This window comes from Strigops habroptila, chromosome 7, assembly GCF_004027225.2.
Source record: "Strigops habroptila isolate Jane chromosome 7, bStrHab1.2.pri, whole genome shotgun sequence".
In the NCBI taxonomy this organism is placed as follows: domain Eukaryota; kingdom Metazoa; phylum Chordata; class Aves; order Psittaciformes; family Psittacidae; genus Strigops; species Strigops habroptila.
In genome coordinates this window covers 13,133,440-13,148,727 of record NC_044283.2, presented here as the reverse complement: position 1 = coordinate 13,148,727, position 15,288 = coordinate 13,133,440, and the positions used below count along the sequence as shown (strand labels likewise).

The 15,288-nt window shown below is 39.6% G+C and overlaps 1 protein-coding gene across 5 annotated transcripts in view; it reads left to right on the top strand.

Moving 5' to 3' along the window:
* The window catches only part of EVC (EvC ciliary complex subunit 1), a 54,827-nt gene that overhangs the window by 1,429 nt on the left and 38,110 nt on the right, over positions 1-15,288 (top strand). For 2 of the 5 annotated variants that reach the window (XM_030493344.2, XM_030493345.1), the window contains exons 2-7: positions 3,632-3,742; positions 6,405-6,488; positions 7,031-7,263; positions 8,224-8,308; positions 10,504-10,602; positions 12,794-12,931. In XM_030493344.2, the coding sequence (XP_030349204.1) occupies positions 3,692-3,742; positions 6,405-6,488; positions 7,031-7,263; positions 8,224-8,308; positions 10,504-10,602; positions 12,794-12,931 (690 nt within the window). In that variant the 5' untranslated portion in view covers positions 3,632-3,691. Of the gene's footprint in view, positions 1-43; positions 271-522; positions 1,392-3,631; positions 3,743-6,404; positions 6,489-7,030; positions 7,264-8,223; positions 8,309-10,503; positions 10,603-12,793; positions 12,932-15,288 lie in introns of those variants that run through there. The other 3 variants (XM_030493341.1, XM_030493340.1, XM_030493343.1) reach the window with 3 other exon arrangements.

The following is a 15,288-nucleotide window of genomic DNA, read 5'->3' as shown; positions in this document are numbered from 1 at the left end:
TCGGTCTCCTCCCACCGCGGCGAGGGCGGGGGGCGGGCGGCGGAGGGGCCCCGAGCAGCGGGACCTCCCGTCTGCTTTCTCCGGGCCGGGCCGAGCCCCATGGCGGCGGCCGGGGGCTGCCTGCGGGCGGTGGGGCTGCAGTTCTGGCCTCACTCGCTACAGGCACTGTCGGCCCTGCTGGCCCCCGCCGTCCTGCTGGGGCTGCTGCTGGGCGCCGCCGCCGCCACCCTGCTCTACCGCTGCGCGTTTGGGCCGCGCCGGCGGAGAGAGGTACGCGGGGCCGGCGGGCGGGGGGCTGGCAGCCGGCCCACCCCGCTGCCCTCCGCCGCGGGGGAGCTCGGACTGTGCCAGGGTGAACAGCTTGGAGGGGTCGGGACTGGTTTGTGAGGGGCGGCGACCTCCCCGCATCTTCCCCGAGGCCCGGGGGTGCTGCCGGCTCGGCTCGGCCCGGGCCGCCGCTCGGGGCAGCCGGGCCTGGGCCGCGGGTCCCGGGGCGGCTCCGGGGCGAGCGGCGCGGCCGGGACAGGGCTCCAGAGCGGAGATTGTGGGGTTGGAGTGAGCTCGGCGGAGGTGGTTACTGACCTGACACCTCTGCTGGAAGGCTGTTACTACTTTCTTCATCAATTTACTGAACAAACGGGCTGACTCAAAATAGAGGCTGTTGCAGTATTTGTGTTCTGAATGTTGGCCAGCTGGCCTGTATCTTTAACATGGGTGGCCCACTAACTGTCTCTTAGCCATCACTTCTTGTACAAGGCTGTGCTGCTAATAGGGGATAATGAAGGATGTGCCTGGCTTGCAGAAACTTGGTAAGATAATTGAAAATAAACAAAAATTTCCAACCTAAACCAGTAAAAACAATCTGATTTCCAAAGCATTTTACAAACTTGTCCAGAGTTCATTTTACAAACATCACAAGCAGAGAATTAGTACTAACCCCCAGCAGTATCTTTGCACTGAGGGCACACACATACATACCTGAGAGATAAAAGAGGCAGAACACATCTGACAGCCCTAACAGGGTTTTCTAAAGCATCTGGTTTTGTTAATAACATACCTGCCTTGGTGTTTTAAGGACCGGTGAATAGTTCGTATCTCTTTATTAAATGAAGTGAGAGTTTGGACTCGAGGATTGCAGTGGCAGCACATACTCACAGAACACTACCAGGCAGATACATTTTCTGAGAATTGTTATTGACTTCTGCTTCTTTCCCCCATCACATTTAGTCCCAAGTCATGCTGGATTGACTGGATGTAGTAGCAGTGGTTGACACTGATGCAGCTGGGAAATTTGGAGTCCTGTGGAACATTCTGCTGGCCTGCGGTGGAGTGTCTGGTTTGGCTTGGGTTCTAACCACATTTATTTTTCGGCTATAACAGGTCTGCTGCATGTGCGTATCTGCTAGTGTTGATCATCATTAAATGTGACATAAGAGAAAAATCCTTTTGCTTCCGACTGCTTTTAAGTAGGAGGTTTGGAACTGTTTGAAGCCGTGGTTTAGCATAGTAATGGAGGCACTTCAAATGCTGGATCAATGCACCCTGTGCAAGTGCAAGCCTCTCTGATTCAATTGCTCATCTTCCCTGCCTTAATGGGTGGTATCTTTATTGTACTGCCACTACCAACTCAAATATAGCTACGTACAATTTTACCCTTTATGTCATTTATGTCAATAGGGAATAGAAACTGACAGTTCTCTCTGGCCCAGATCTTCAGATGCATTTAGGTACTTAAATGCCATTAAAATCAATGCTGCAGCTGGGAAAGAGTTGTTTATTTTGAAAGAAAAATAAACTGCTGGCTGGTGCACATGAAGCACATTGCAGTGTGGGCAGGTTGTATCCTATAGGTCTGATTTCCTGAATCCAGCACTGCTACCTTAGGTTGTCTGTGCCTGTTCCTTCTTTGTAGTATCCGCCCCACTGATGGGGCAAGTGCATTGTGTGTATAGTAAGTACTGAACTGCACATACTACAGCCTTCTGTATCCAAAGTAAAAGCAGGGATACCTAAGTATGCCATGTACCTTCCCAGGCAGCTGAGTTGTCCTTGCAGTGGGAGCAGGGCAAGTACCTGGAGTCTGAAGCAGCCATATGTACTGCAATAAACCTCCAGCGTTTGTCACTCAGCCCTAATTAATCACTGTTCTGTCAATCTCAGCCTGAATCTGTGGCACTTAGATGCTTGCAGTTAAGTGCCTTACTGGTTTGATCATCCGTGCATAGGACACACTGGGATAGTTTTAAGAAGAAACTTCAGACCATGTAGTGTACCGGAATACATTTCTATCAGTATTCTGCTGTTAGAGTATGGCGTTGCCTGGAGGCTTCTGTAGTAGATTAGCTTGATGAAGTGTTGCAGTAATTACAGTTAGACTTATTTTTGTTCAACTTCTTAATGCTCGGTAGCACTTCAGTTGCAAAAATAACAGAGGACAAAAACAAAGGGAAGTTCCGGTTAGATACAAGGAAGCAGTTCTTTAAAGTGAGGGTGGAGAGGCACTGGAACAGGTTGCCCAAGGAAGTTGTGAATGCTCCATCCCTGGCAGTGTTCAAGGCCAGGTTGGATGGGCTCTTGGGCGACATGGCTTAGTGTGAGGTGTCCCTGCCCATGGCAGGGGGGTTGGAACTAGATGATCTTAAGGTCCTTTCCAACCCTGGCTATTCTATGATTCTAGGAGTCTAAATGGAGAGGAAGGCAATGAGATTAGAAATGTTAAAAAGAAAGAAGTTAATCCTGGAAAAATTCAAATATTTTTAAAATTACAGTGTTGGAGATAAAGGAGTGAAAATGAATACGGGATGAATATGAATTCTTGGAGAAACAAGCTGAGAAAAGCAAACTTTTCTTTTGGAGTGGCTACAGTGTGAGGTACAATGGTGAACTCAGCATGGCTACTTCCACAAGTCCTGATCACTTAAGCTAGATTTGGTGAACTTCGTTCACTAAATAATTCCTTGCAGTGCTGTATTTGGATGCATTGACCAACATTAGCATTATTTTTGGGTCTGTCTAGTGCACAGGAAAGAACATGTGCAGCAGGAGGTTTTGTTCCCGCCCAGTCTGTGTACCAGCGGCTCTGTTTGTTAGGGAAGTAAAGGCCAATGGTACAGGCTGGTTTTGGGGAAGGAAGATGGTGAACATTTTCTGATGGTTAATTGTCCCTGACAGAAACTTTCCTACAAATAAAACTTCATTTAGGAACTTTTTCTCATAGAAGCGGAGCAAAAACACTCAATTCTCTTCACTGCAGGCAATTATAGGCAATTTTAGTTAACATGCTTGAATTGAGAAGTTTGAACTTGGACTGTGAGCTCAACACCATAGTCGGTAGTAAGATGCTTTGAGAGCAGATGGATTGATTTGACACATGTGCAGCTTCTTACAACTTTTCAGATTAAAATTCTACTTCCGGACTGACAAATTCATAAAGTTCATTAATTCTAATTATTCCTTCCTGAATATGTAAAATTCTCATTCATTTTCAGATTTTATTTTTCCAAAATGTCCAACTAATGAAATAATTTTCAGGATGGAGACGTGAATGTATCCAGGCTGCTGTCAGAGCTATTTTCAGTGAATCTGTATGATTTCAGTATTATATTTTTTTTGTTTTCTCTCAAAATTTCAGAAGGATGATTCCCAGGGACTTCTGGAAAGCTTCAACTCTGATGAAAGAGAGCACACACTCATGAAAAGTAAAGCAGAACCCTATATATCAGAGGAGGAAATGGTGCTGGAGGTAAAGCTCTGTTCTTCTTGGTGGGTGTCCATTTTGCTGCATGTAGCAGTGATCACATTCAGGGCCTGTTTCAAACTATCTTAATTTTATCGTGTTTGGAATTGAACTTTTGAAAAGTGTTCAGAAAAAGTGTAAGAAGGAGAGTGGGAGTTGATGGCTGCTTATGAATGCAACCATTTCAGGTACTCATTCCCCTTAAGAATTCCATTTCTCTTAAGGAACTTTTGATATTTTAATGGAGATCCTGAGTTCTTTTTGGACAGGGGCTTCTTTGGTTTTGTCTCTACGCTGTCCTTAATTTCAAAAGGCTGATGGGAAAAGAACAGTATCAATGTAAGAAAAAGTTCTTAAGTACTGAAATCAGTGCTGGTATTTGATCCTGGATTCTTCTCTGGAGAAGGAGATTTATTACAAAATTTTGACATTAGCAAAGTTCCCTGATCAGGTTCAATCTGGAACAAATATCTTTTTTTCTAGAGCCTCCTCAGAGTCTCCAACTTTCAGTTGGACTGAGTAGAACAGTGGAGGGAGAAAGAATAAATGAAGTAAAATGAGTGTGTTTGCAAACAGCAACATCTTTAGTGGCTTTCTCAAAGAGGAAGTTCCCTTGTCAGGTAGCAGCTGGAGATACAGTGCAGAGTTCAAATGACTGCAAGTACTGAAACACCACTGTGGTGAGCTGGGATTCAATGACAATTAGAGAAACCATTTGGAAAGAAAAGTAGGAGAAGGTATATACTTAACCCATCCTCAATCAAAAATTCAAATTTTTTTTTTTAATGTAATCTCAAAATATCTTGAGAACCAGTCCTGCCGCGAAGTTGTTAGATCACTGCCTTTCACCCAAAGCTGATTTGATTTCTCTTGGTGAAGCTGAAGTCTGTTATACATACATTAAATGCATGCAGAAAGTGTCGGTTAAAGCCAGCCAGTCTGGTGCTTAGCTTGTAGCGAGAACTGGTTTTAAGACAAAGAGAGAATAGCCACTATTGTAAACATTTTACTGTTGGTTTAAATCCTGATAAGTAATTAATCTTCATTTCAGTTTTGTGATCAGGAATGGTGACAAATCATGGTTGGTCATTTTGCTTGAGTTAAAGTGAGGCATAACAAGTGAGCATGGATTAGATTCTCTTTTGGAGTGTAAATCCTATGGGAGAACTTGTGCAATGGTACAACTTTGTGTCTTTTTGAAATGGGATCATGGTCTTTTAGATGTGACCATTCACAACTATATCCATTTCCTCAAAACATTAGCTCATTTATAACACATTAAGAAGTAACCTTGTTATTTTGAAGGGACTTAATCCAGACCTATTTGTCTAACTACTGAAGTTTGGGGGGTTTTTTCGCTATTCATTTGTTCCAATTCCCAGAGGCTTTTGTGGTTTCTAGCATCAAATTGACAATTCATGAAGAAGCATAGATAGAAAATGCTTTTAGTTAGGTTTAGAAAAACAGGTGTTTTCATTCTGAGACCTTTCACATTTCAATAATACCATAATTACCGTATTAATAATACCAGGGTATTACCTATGCCTGCTGAGAAGCAGGATGTGTTAGTTCTAGCACACTGCAATACAGCTTTGGGGCTTTGGACTGGAGTTGCTCTGCCTCCAGCCATTTCAGAGCAACAGCTTTGTCGGCTTCTGAATATGTACTGTGTCAGTGGGACTACTTAATATGAGCATGTGTTTTACATGCTGACCCCGTGCTTCTAACTTTATCAGTAAATCCAAAAATTACTTCTGGAAATAAATGAAATAAAGATGAAAAAGGTGCAACGATGAAAGTCCAATGAATGACATAATTTTCTCTTCTCTTCCCGTTCCTATTTTGTAGACTGTTAGTGCTTTGATATTTCCTAGGAAAAAATCTATATAAAGAAAATTGTGTTGTGATGAATCAGATTCTTTCATTTCATGTGACAAACCCAAAGAAGTTAGAATAGGAAATCTCCTAAAGCTTGGATTTTAACATTCTATCTGTTGCTTACAGCCAACCTTCTATTAAGCCATACATAACCTCACAAAACAAAGCTGATTATCCCATTGTTCCAGTGCGTAAAGCAGTAGCTAGGAAAGAGGACAAGCAGAAAGTCAGATTACATGATATAGCAGATTGTATGAAAAGAATGCATTATCTATAAAAAGTTCTTTGGAAGAACATTGGTATTTTCTCTAGATTATAGGTAAGGGTTGTACTATAAAAGTTCTGCCTAGGAAAAATTATGACTAGTTTTATTTAATCCATTATTTCTTTATTTAAATTCAAAGGATTTATGGCCATGATGATATCTGTGGAGCTTATCTTTTAGTAGTTTCTGTTATTTTAGCCTCTCATGTGAAATCTTTAGTTGCTGCTAAAGAGGGGAGAGGGGAACAAAATGAAACTAACTTGTAAATACCTGCTATTGCGTATTTTCCGTTGCAGGACTAAAAACATTTTGGAGCAGTGGTAATGACAAGAGTTCCCTTTGCTTGATTTCATACTCGGAATGAGCCTTACGAGAAGACTTCTTGAGTGAAAATAGAAACAGTCAATAAATAGTTATCAATAGGAATTTGGAAGTTGTGTATACAAAAGGGGCATACAGTGCTTACAGTGAACGACCATCAGATCTGCTGCTGTTTCCAATGGTTTTGTGTTCTTTTCCATACAGGAAAGTGAGTCTCCTCTGAACAGCAATGTTACGGCATTTGCATTAAAGGCAAAAGTGATCTATCCCATCAATCAGAAATTTAGGGTAAGGTTTTAGATTCTACTTGTAAACATTAATGGCAATCATTCTGTTTCAGAGTAAATTGCAGAGTCAAGTAATGGAAGAAAACTTACTGCCGATCTGCTTAACAGAGATCTTTCTATGTTTAAAGTCCATTGACTGATGGCTTATTCTGTAAGGCATCAGCTTTCAGCTCCCCGTGAAACATGCAGTGCTTCACATGATGTCTGGTCGATTTTCATTGTAGTCAAGAGGCCTTTTCTTCCCATTAGCATTAACCATGTCTTCCCTTGGAAGTTGGGTCTGTCCAAGAAGCCATAAGAATAACCTCACAAGGATTTGTCCTTCGATAAGAAAGCAGGCACCAAGCCAATACCACGACAAAAGAGTGCTTTTCTGAGCAATGCAGAGACCTGTCAGTATGGAGAATCTTACTTTATGTGGAAACACTTTTGCTGTGTATATTGTTTAATTTTTCGCTTGAAGGCAAACACTGCAAATTGATGAGATGTTTATTTCCTTATTGTGTTGTATTAATTGACCTTGTGAATTTTCTTTGACTGTAGCCTTTGGCAGATGGCTCATCCAATCCATCTTTGCATGAGAATCCAAAGCAGGCGGTTCTACCTAATCAGGTCATGGAGACATCTACATCAGGCAGTCTGGGATCGCTGAGCCAGGGAGACAAAGAGGACTGTAGTTCCTCCACAACAATACATTCCACAACAAGTGATGACAGATTTCAGGCTCGGGCTTTCCTCAAGGTGACCAGCTTCCCTGAAGTACTAACATGCGAGAGGTAAGCAGTAAACCTGCCATCTAGGTCATTTCCTAGTGTGCCCCAGCGATTCTCAGGACAATCACTAAAGGTCTGGTGTAAACCAGAGGCTGGTGTATTCACCACATCAAGACAGGATTATCTTCTCGTAAGCCTAAAAGTGGTTGGGGAGATTAAAGTAATAGATCATGCTGCGCTTTGAAAGTCAGTTTGTTCCTTACAAAGTTCTGGGAATTGGAACTTTGGCAAAAGCTGTCTTGTAAAAGGTGTATCACTGTAGGATAAGGAGATCCCTTTGTTTTGGCTCATATGCTCAGTTCACAAGTGCATTGGCATGCTTGACTGAGGATGGAGTCCTCTGCACAGTACAGCGTCAAGTCACACACCAGGTGTGTTGAGAACAGCAAGTGGCAGTGGTGTGTCCTCTTTGCCTTAATAGGAACTACTCATATTTTATTGTGGGAAAACAGTTCCTTTCTCAGGTGTGCCACTGTTGAGTGGGTAGAGCTAATTGAAATGGACTGTCAGCTCTGATTTTCTTTCAGCTACCCCATGGCAAAGTACCTCTAGATGAATACATAAGTGTCTGTATTCTCATTAGCAAGAGCAAAGAAATTCATATTTGTGTCACTATGGAGACTGTGGAAGGCACTAGTGATGAAGAGTATTTTCAAAATTTATACTCATTATAGCTGTTTTAATTTAAAGCCTTGATGTAGCCACTCATGCCTGTATTTACCCTGCCTTTTTCTAAAGGGAAATGCAACTCCAACTTTGTTAAAAGCCCTGGGGTTTTTTTGCTTACTTTTATGTAGAGACATATTACCTGAAAGAGAAGGCAATGTAGTAGTGACTTGACTGCTGTTCTGGGGCAATGCTTTTAGGAAAATTTAATGGTTAAATGAAACTATGATATGGTGTTGCCCTTTTGTGTAACCTTCATTTAGATTGGTATTAACACTTTCTTAATCTTTGTTTTAGTTTTGATGTTAAGCTCTGCCTTTGCAGTCTTACTTTAAAAGATCTCATGGCTCTTGATACTGAACTCAGAAAAGAAAAACATGTGGTAGGTACTCATCTCTCATTTATAGCTATTCGTTTTGAACGTCTTAGTTGAATATCAGTTTAGGAAATCACATAAACAACTGGCTAGCTGGGAAGTAGTGTAGCAGAGTTACATTTCTACAGTATTGTCTTTATTTTTTCTCCTGTTCTGCATATAATGTGAGCTTCCTAAAGGAATAAAATATAATGAAATATATTGGGCTGTGAAATACAGAGGGTCAGACTGGATAATATAAAAATTCAGTTTTAAACTTTATGCCAGAGAGTAACATACAGCACTTGAGGTTCATAAAAAGAGGGGAAAAATTGCTTAATAGATGAGTTTGTGTCTCAAGGACAACGCTTGTGCATTGCAACTCCAAGGATTTCAAAGCCTTTGAGTAAAATTGAAAATTTGGTTCAGCTGAATCAATACCATTGTGAAAAGTACAATAGTCATGATTTTGTAGGACTGAGGAATTAAAGTACCCATTTAAACCATAGATAGCTACCTACATCAAATCATAGCATCCAAAGTGAAAAAAAAAAACCCAACAAAAAGACACAAAACAGAACAAAACTGGGTGTCTGCAATTAAAGCCAGAGAATACTCAGAATTTATTATGGTGATTAGTTATGATCAGGGACAGAATCATGACCATTACTGAGTTTTAGCCTAGTTAATATTACAGTTTATTAAATGTACTGAGAATATTTCAAGGGATGGGATTGTCAACACAACCCAAAGGAAGAAGCGTGAAAGTAAACCTGGAACACAGCTTCTCTTCTGATGAGTTGTTCCCATTTAAGTAAATAAGAGAGGGAACTTGAGATCAGATTCCAAAAGGAAGTTTAACTTTACTAGGGAAGGTTGAACTTGATCTGAAAGTTAATCATCAATTTGTAAATGAAGGTAAAGTCACAACATGGTGATGTAATCACAGAAACACTGAAAAAATGAGCATTTAACACACTTCATGGCCCACCAGAAATTACCACAAAAGGCAGATGACTTTGACCTTTAGCTGAAGCTTTGAATAGCTTTATAGTTTTGCTAGCAGGGAAAAGGGCAAAAAAAAAAATTCGGTCTAGAGAATAGTTTCTTACTTTTCTACTTTGCTTTCTCTGATTTCAGTCAGTCTTTCTTAGCATCAGGTCTAGGAAAAGGAAACATGTCCTACTGTGTTTCCCTGAATTCTTTTTTTTTTGTTTTTGTCTTTTTTATAGTATTTGCTATGTTGGTTGTGTATGCTCAGACTTGTCAAACTCCTATCCAAAACATTGGCAAGTGTGATCCAAAACACAGCTGCTTTATAGTTTTCTCTTCTACTAAGCTCAAATTATAACATATTTTCCAGCTTCTGCTCAGCTGAAATGTTGGCTTTAATAACTGGTTTTATATATAAATATTATTTTATTTACATTTTTGTATGTTTAAAATGGACAACTTCTGCATCATCTGTTTTCAAGTACATGAGTAACAGGCAGGTGGCTGTTAAATTTCACATATTTTTATCTTCGCGTTGGAAATTGCTGCAGCAGTTAACGATGAAGTGAATTGTCTTTACACCGACACTCTTAACTGAGGCAGGAGAGAAGAGGTTAAGTAGAAATTATCCCAGTGTTCAAAAACATCTTTTTGAAGATGCTAGTATTACAGTCTTTAAAAAAAAAAAAATGTATAAAAGGCACACAGCTGGAAAATGGATGTAGTTTTTTTGTGAGAGGAGGTAGCTAGAACTTGAGATGGTTACTTTTGGGTGGTATATAAAAATGTTCAATACTTCATTTGGCCAACTACAGTTGAAATCATAGTAACCCTAACTATTCTATGATTCTATAATGAATATGTTAGTATCTTCCAGTTTCAGGGGTTCATTAAACTTTAGAAAAATGGACATTATATTTTCAAGTGATCCGCATTTTCTCCAATAAAGGATAGTTTCAAATGTGTCAGTCTGGCTACAAGTTTGTATGAGATTATGTCCTTGTCCTTGTTAGAATATAACACCATCTTCCAGTATCTTACTGAAACCAAAGCCAAAGAGTTTTTCACAATGGAAGTACAGCAGAGTTGCTTATGATGCTTCTGTTATTTTGCTCATTATTCACTATAGTCTCACTGATTGATGTAAATCAACTAGAGTTATCACAAAAATGTCCTTATGATGTTGAACAGGCACTTACACTGGGTTTTGTTTCCTTCCTTTTAATTAGATGGTTATTCAGATTCTCAAAATATACGTCACAGACTTTTATCATAAAAAGAAGGTTACTGATGATTTGTTCAAGAAGATCCTTTTAAATCAAGAAAATGTAAGTGGTTTTGTTGGTTGTGATTTAAAACCACAGAAAATAAGAGTTAATCCCACCAGTTGGTGCAGGCTGCCATAGCAGGCTATCTCACCTGCTCCTTTTTAACAGCAATGTCATTTGTAATCTGTTTCAGAAGAAATGCAAAGACACTCTGTTGTTAGCTGATTCTCTCCATTACCTTGTATGCATTTCCTCTTTGTTATTAGATGAGGTCATCAGGATGGTGATCTGCGTAATCTGTTAAGGATAAAAATATTTTGTAGTTGAATCCATTCAAGCAAACAGAACAGTATGAACCGTATTTAGATTTAATAATCTCTAATTATCAGGTCTTTGTCTGGTCCCATGTGTCATTACTGATAATAAAATAGCAGGGGATAAAAGTACCAGAAAGAAACACAAGGCTTTCATCAAGGGAAGATATACTTCTTTTCCTCATTGTCCTTTTTTCTTTCACATACTTGTATCGAAATCCATATGCCACTTATGAACTAGAACACATACATCAACAACCAAATTGCATTTGAGGAGGAGTGACCGTACTATTTTTAAGATTATTAGAAAGAGAAAAAAGCTTTATGAAACTAAACAAAATAGGAGAGTTATTGGTTCCACTTTCCATTTTCCAGATTAGAGTCATAGAAAAGCCTGGGTTGAAGGAGACTCCACCATTTCTCTAAGGAGCCTAGTCTAATTTTTCATAGTAATGATTATTTTTTTTCTTACATACAGATGGAATTTCACATTTAGGCATTAGTCTATCAGCTTGTTAACACTAGTTGTTGAGATTTATTTTGTTTGTGCAGTCTAATAATCTGTGAATTATTATCAGGAATCTCTGTAGTTGTACCTTATGATTTATATCAGAATGCATTTTGCCTCAAAACCATTCTTCTACCTTAAATCCTCAGGTTTAGTATTAAAGTTGATTGTACTTACTAAATGAAAAATGAGATTTGATGTGCAAATCCCTTTTCCTTCTGGTAATGACTTCAAATTATAAACAGAGAGGTAATAGAGATTAGGCATGTTTCCCATAGCCTAACCCTTAGTTGGGCTTGATGGCACCAGTATCTTCATACATCTAACTAAGCTGCTGCAAGGCAAGCACTAAATCTTATTAAATGCAGTAATTTCTCGAGTAGTCCAGTTATTTAATTGTCAGTATGGGATTCCTGTGTCCTATACTATGAAGAGAAAGGTCTTGGAAACATGACAGCCTTAGAGTTGGGATATCACATAAAGAGCAAGGCCGGTTATAAAAATACTGTGTAAAAGAGACACTGGTAATAAGCAAACATGGGAAACTATTTAATACTGCATTGGAAACTTGAAGGGTTATATGATCTATTGCAGACAGCATTTTCCTCTTTCAGTTCTGCATTGTAAGAAGAAGTCATGGGATTTTGACGAGATTGTTTGTGAAGCTTGTCAAAATCTGGTCACATTTCTTTAAGGCATAAGGGTATCAAGTTAATGCATTGACACCCAAAATTGGGTGGTATTAAAAGTAAATACTTGTTATGTAAGGCATATTTCAGCAACTGAAGAATCATCCATTTCAGTACTAACCTACTAGGAAATGCAGAAGACTAGTATTTGTCGGTATCATTAGCTTTCAGAAAAAATTATCCTGGTTTCAAAGGATTTTAAAAACCCATATAATCAGGTAGCCTGTAATTTGTCCCTTATGAGTGTTACAGGTGTGTTCATCCATGTGTGCTAGCACTCTGCAGAAAACACTGTCTGATGATCATATCTAGATACTGTCTGTGGTTTTCAACGCTGTGCGTACACTCATAGCTGCCATTTAAGATGGGGCATGTGCATTAAAATAAAATACTTGTGAATAAATTCAAAGGATTATTAGTATGAAAGCTTGCGGAGCAGTGTTTACTAAAACTTGAATTCAGTGAAAGTGGACAACAGTCTTGATTGTACTCACATAGTAGTGGAAATGTATATATTAAGTGCAGTTCCTTGATATACACCGTATGTTTCAGTGCACTTCTGTATACCTTGATTTTTCTTTGCTTGCTGCAGAAGGTGCATTACCCGGAGACAGAACTTTCTGAATGCTCTTGGTCAACTTCCCTAGGCGCAAGCCAGAACTGACATACAAATTCACTCCTGAATTTAGAAGTTATGTCTGTTTTTTCTTTTTAACATATCACTTGCTTTTTTTCCCCAGGATTTTGGAGAATTACAAAGACAACTTGACTCTCTACTCCAGAATACTGAGATGTCAGGAGCTCATAATTCGGAGTACCAGACTTTAGAAGACTTAGAAAGGAAAGAAAGGGAATATTCTGAATACGTAATAGATAATGTAACTACCTATTTTTTTTTTTCTAAAGTTTAATCTAATTCTTTGATGGGGAATGCTTGTTTATTTTTTTAACTGTTGGCTAGTTCACTGTAGTTTAGATGTGTATGAGTCCTGAAAGCATTTTTACATTGCTCCAGCAAAGTATTTCCAACTCCCTTTGGGAACCAATATGTTTTTTATAAAAAAGCCTGTTTTATCACACTGGTTTTAGAGCTGAGAAGTGTCTATTGCTTGTCAGATGGTAAAGATTTATTTTAAGCCTGAATATAGCCTGACTTTTAGGACTTTGGTCCTAGCACTTTGTTTTCTTCATTCCTCCATAACTAAGAGAGTAATAAGAGAGTATAAAACTCTTTCAGCTAAAATAGGTACTAAGAAAATAATTACTGTACTACCTTTTAGTATGCTTTGCACATTCACTTTAGCAAAACATTTTTCTTTAGCACCTGTCGTGGTTTAAGCCCAGACGGTAACTTGGAACCACACAGCCGCTCGCTCAATCCCCTCCATCTTTCTCCGCCTGCTCCCAGAGGGATGTGGAGGAGAATCAAAAGAATGTAACTCCCACGGGTTGAGATAAGAGCAGTCCGGTAACTAAGGTATAATACGAACCCACTACTGCTACCACCAATAATAATAATAAGGGAAATAACAAGGGGAGAGGATACAATTGCTTACCACCCGCCGACTGATGCCCAGCCTGATCCGAGCAGTGATCTGGGCCTTCCAGGCAACTCCGCCTGGTTTATATACTGGGCTGACGTGCCATGGTATGGAATACCCCTTTGGCCAGTTTGGGTCAGGTGTCCTGTCTCTGCTTCCTCCCGGCTTCCCCTCCTCCCTGGCAAAGCATGAGACTGAGAAAGTCCTTGGTCGGAGTAAACATTACTTAGCAACAACTAAAAACATCGGTGTTATCAGCGTTGTTCCCAGGCTGAAAGTCAAAAACACAGCACTGCACCAGCTACTAAGAAGGAGAGAAATGACTGCTGTAGCTGAACCCAGGACAGCACCTTTGCACATTAGGATACATTTACATCATTGTTAATGTAAAAATACAGTTTGATAGAAAGCATTTGATTCTCAAAGATTAATTTTTTTTCTCATCAGTAGTGTCACTACATCCAATAGCTTGCAGGCTAGACAACTGGAGGTTAAAAATGTTCTGTGTATTTTTTCCAGTAAACTGAGTCATCTGGCAGGTGTTCTAGTTCCCAGTCCTGTTTTTGAGGTTTGAGCAAATTTACTGTTGATGAAAATGGAAGACTGACTAGTCAGACTAATGGCTCTGTGAGCTGCCTGTGCTGATTGACTGTGGCACTTCAGCCGTGAACTAAACAGCCCGTCATCTCAACCTTGGGCTTTTTATATAGAGGAGCTAGTATTTTTTTAATATCTAGTGGTTCAGTTCTTCACTGGGAATTTTCTCAACTTTCTCTTGATTCTCTGTGCCTTTCACTTTATAGTGGAAGTCCTGGTAACGATGGTACATCTGTGCCAAGTTTCTTTTGCAATTTAACTTTGCTCTGTGAAAGATTGATTGTTTAGAGTCTTCCAGAGTTAGTTTCATACTGGCAGCCTCGCTGAGCAACATGAGGCAGTTATTCACCAGCAGTAGTCATCCTTCAGTGGGCCTGGCATTCTTAAGCTACCAGATGCTTTTCATCCATATTGAAAATTATTTCCCTGTACACAGATTCATATAGGTCAGGACCTTGAACTAATCCACTCTTCCCTCGGTAATGTAAAGATTTATTTTTTGCCATACCCACAGATGCCATAGTCATACTTTATTCCAAAAACTCACAGATTCTTCATACAAATCTTGGTGATGAATACAATCTCTTATCTTTATGTGTACTGGTAATCCCACTGAAGACCACAGAATATTCACAGTTGTGCACAGTCGTGTTTGTGGGATTGGAGTTTAAAACTAGAGATTACCTATATGATAATATATCAGAATTGGCACATCTGCTGCGCTGATACTGCACAAAGTACTTAGCTCCAGTACAGGTAATAAAGTGCTTGTGTAGCATGTGGCTCTGAAAGACTTTGACTGTGAAAAACTGTGACAATTTTCAATTTTCCGTTTCTAGCAAAAATCTTGTTTGACTGGAATGCCTGCTTCTGGTAGCTAAACAGACTCAAAGGAAAAAGGAGCTGCAGTTTATCTCCTTTTCATTTTCCCGTTAATACTAACAACATGATTGGCTTTTATAGATGCAATATGTGGAGAACTAACAACAAATTCTTAGCAAGTTATACCAAATGACTACATTTAGAAAGGTCAGAGTTGACCTACTGGTTATGTGCCACCAATATGTGTATCATCATACAGTAAATAGGCTCTTTAG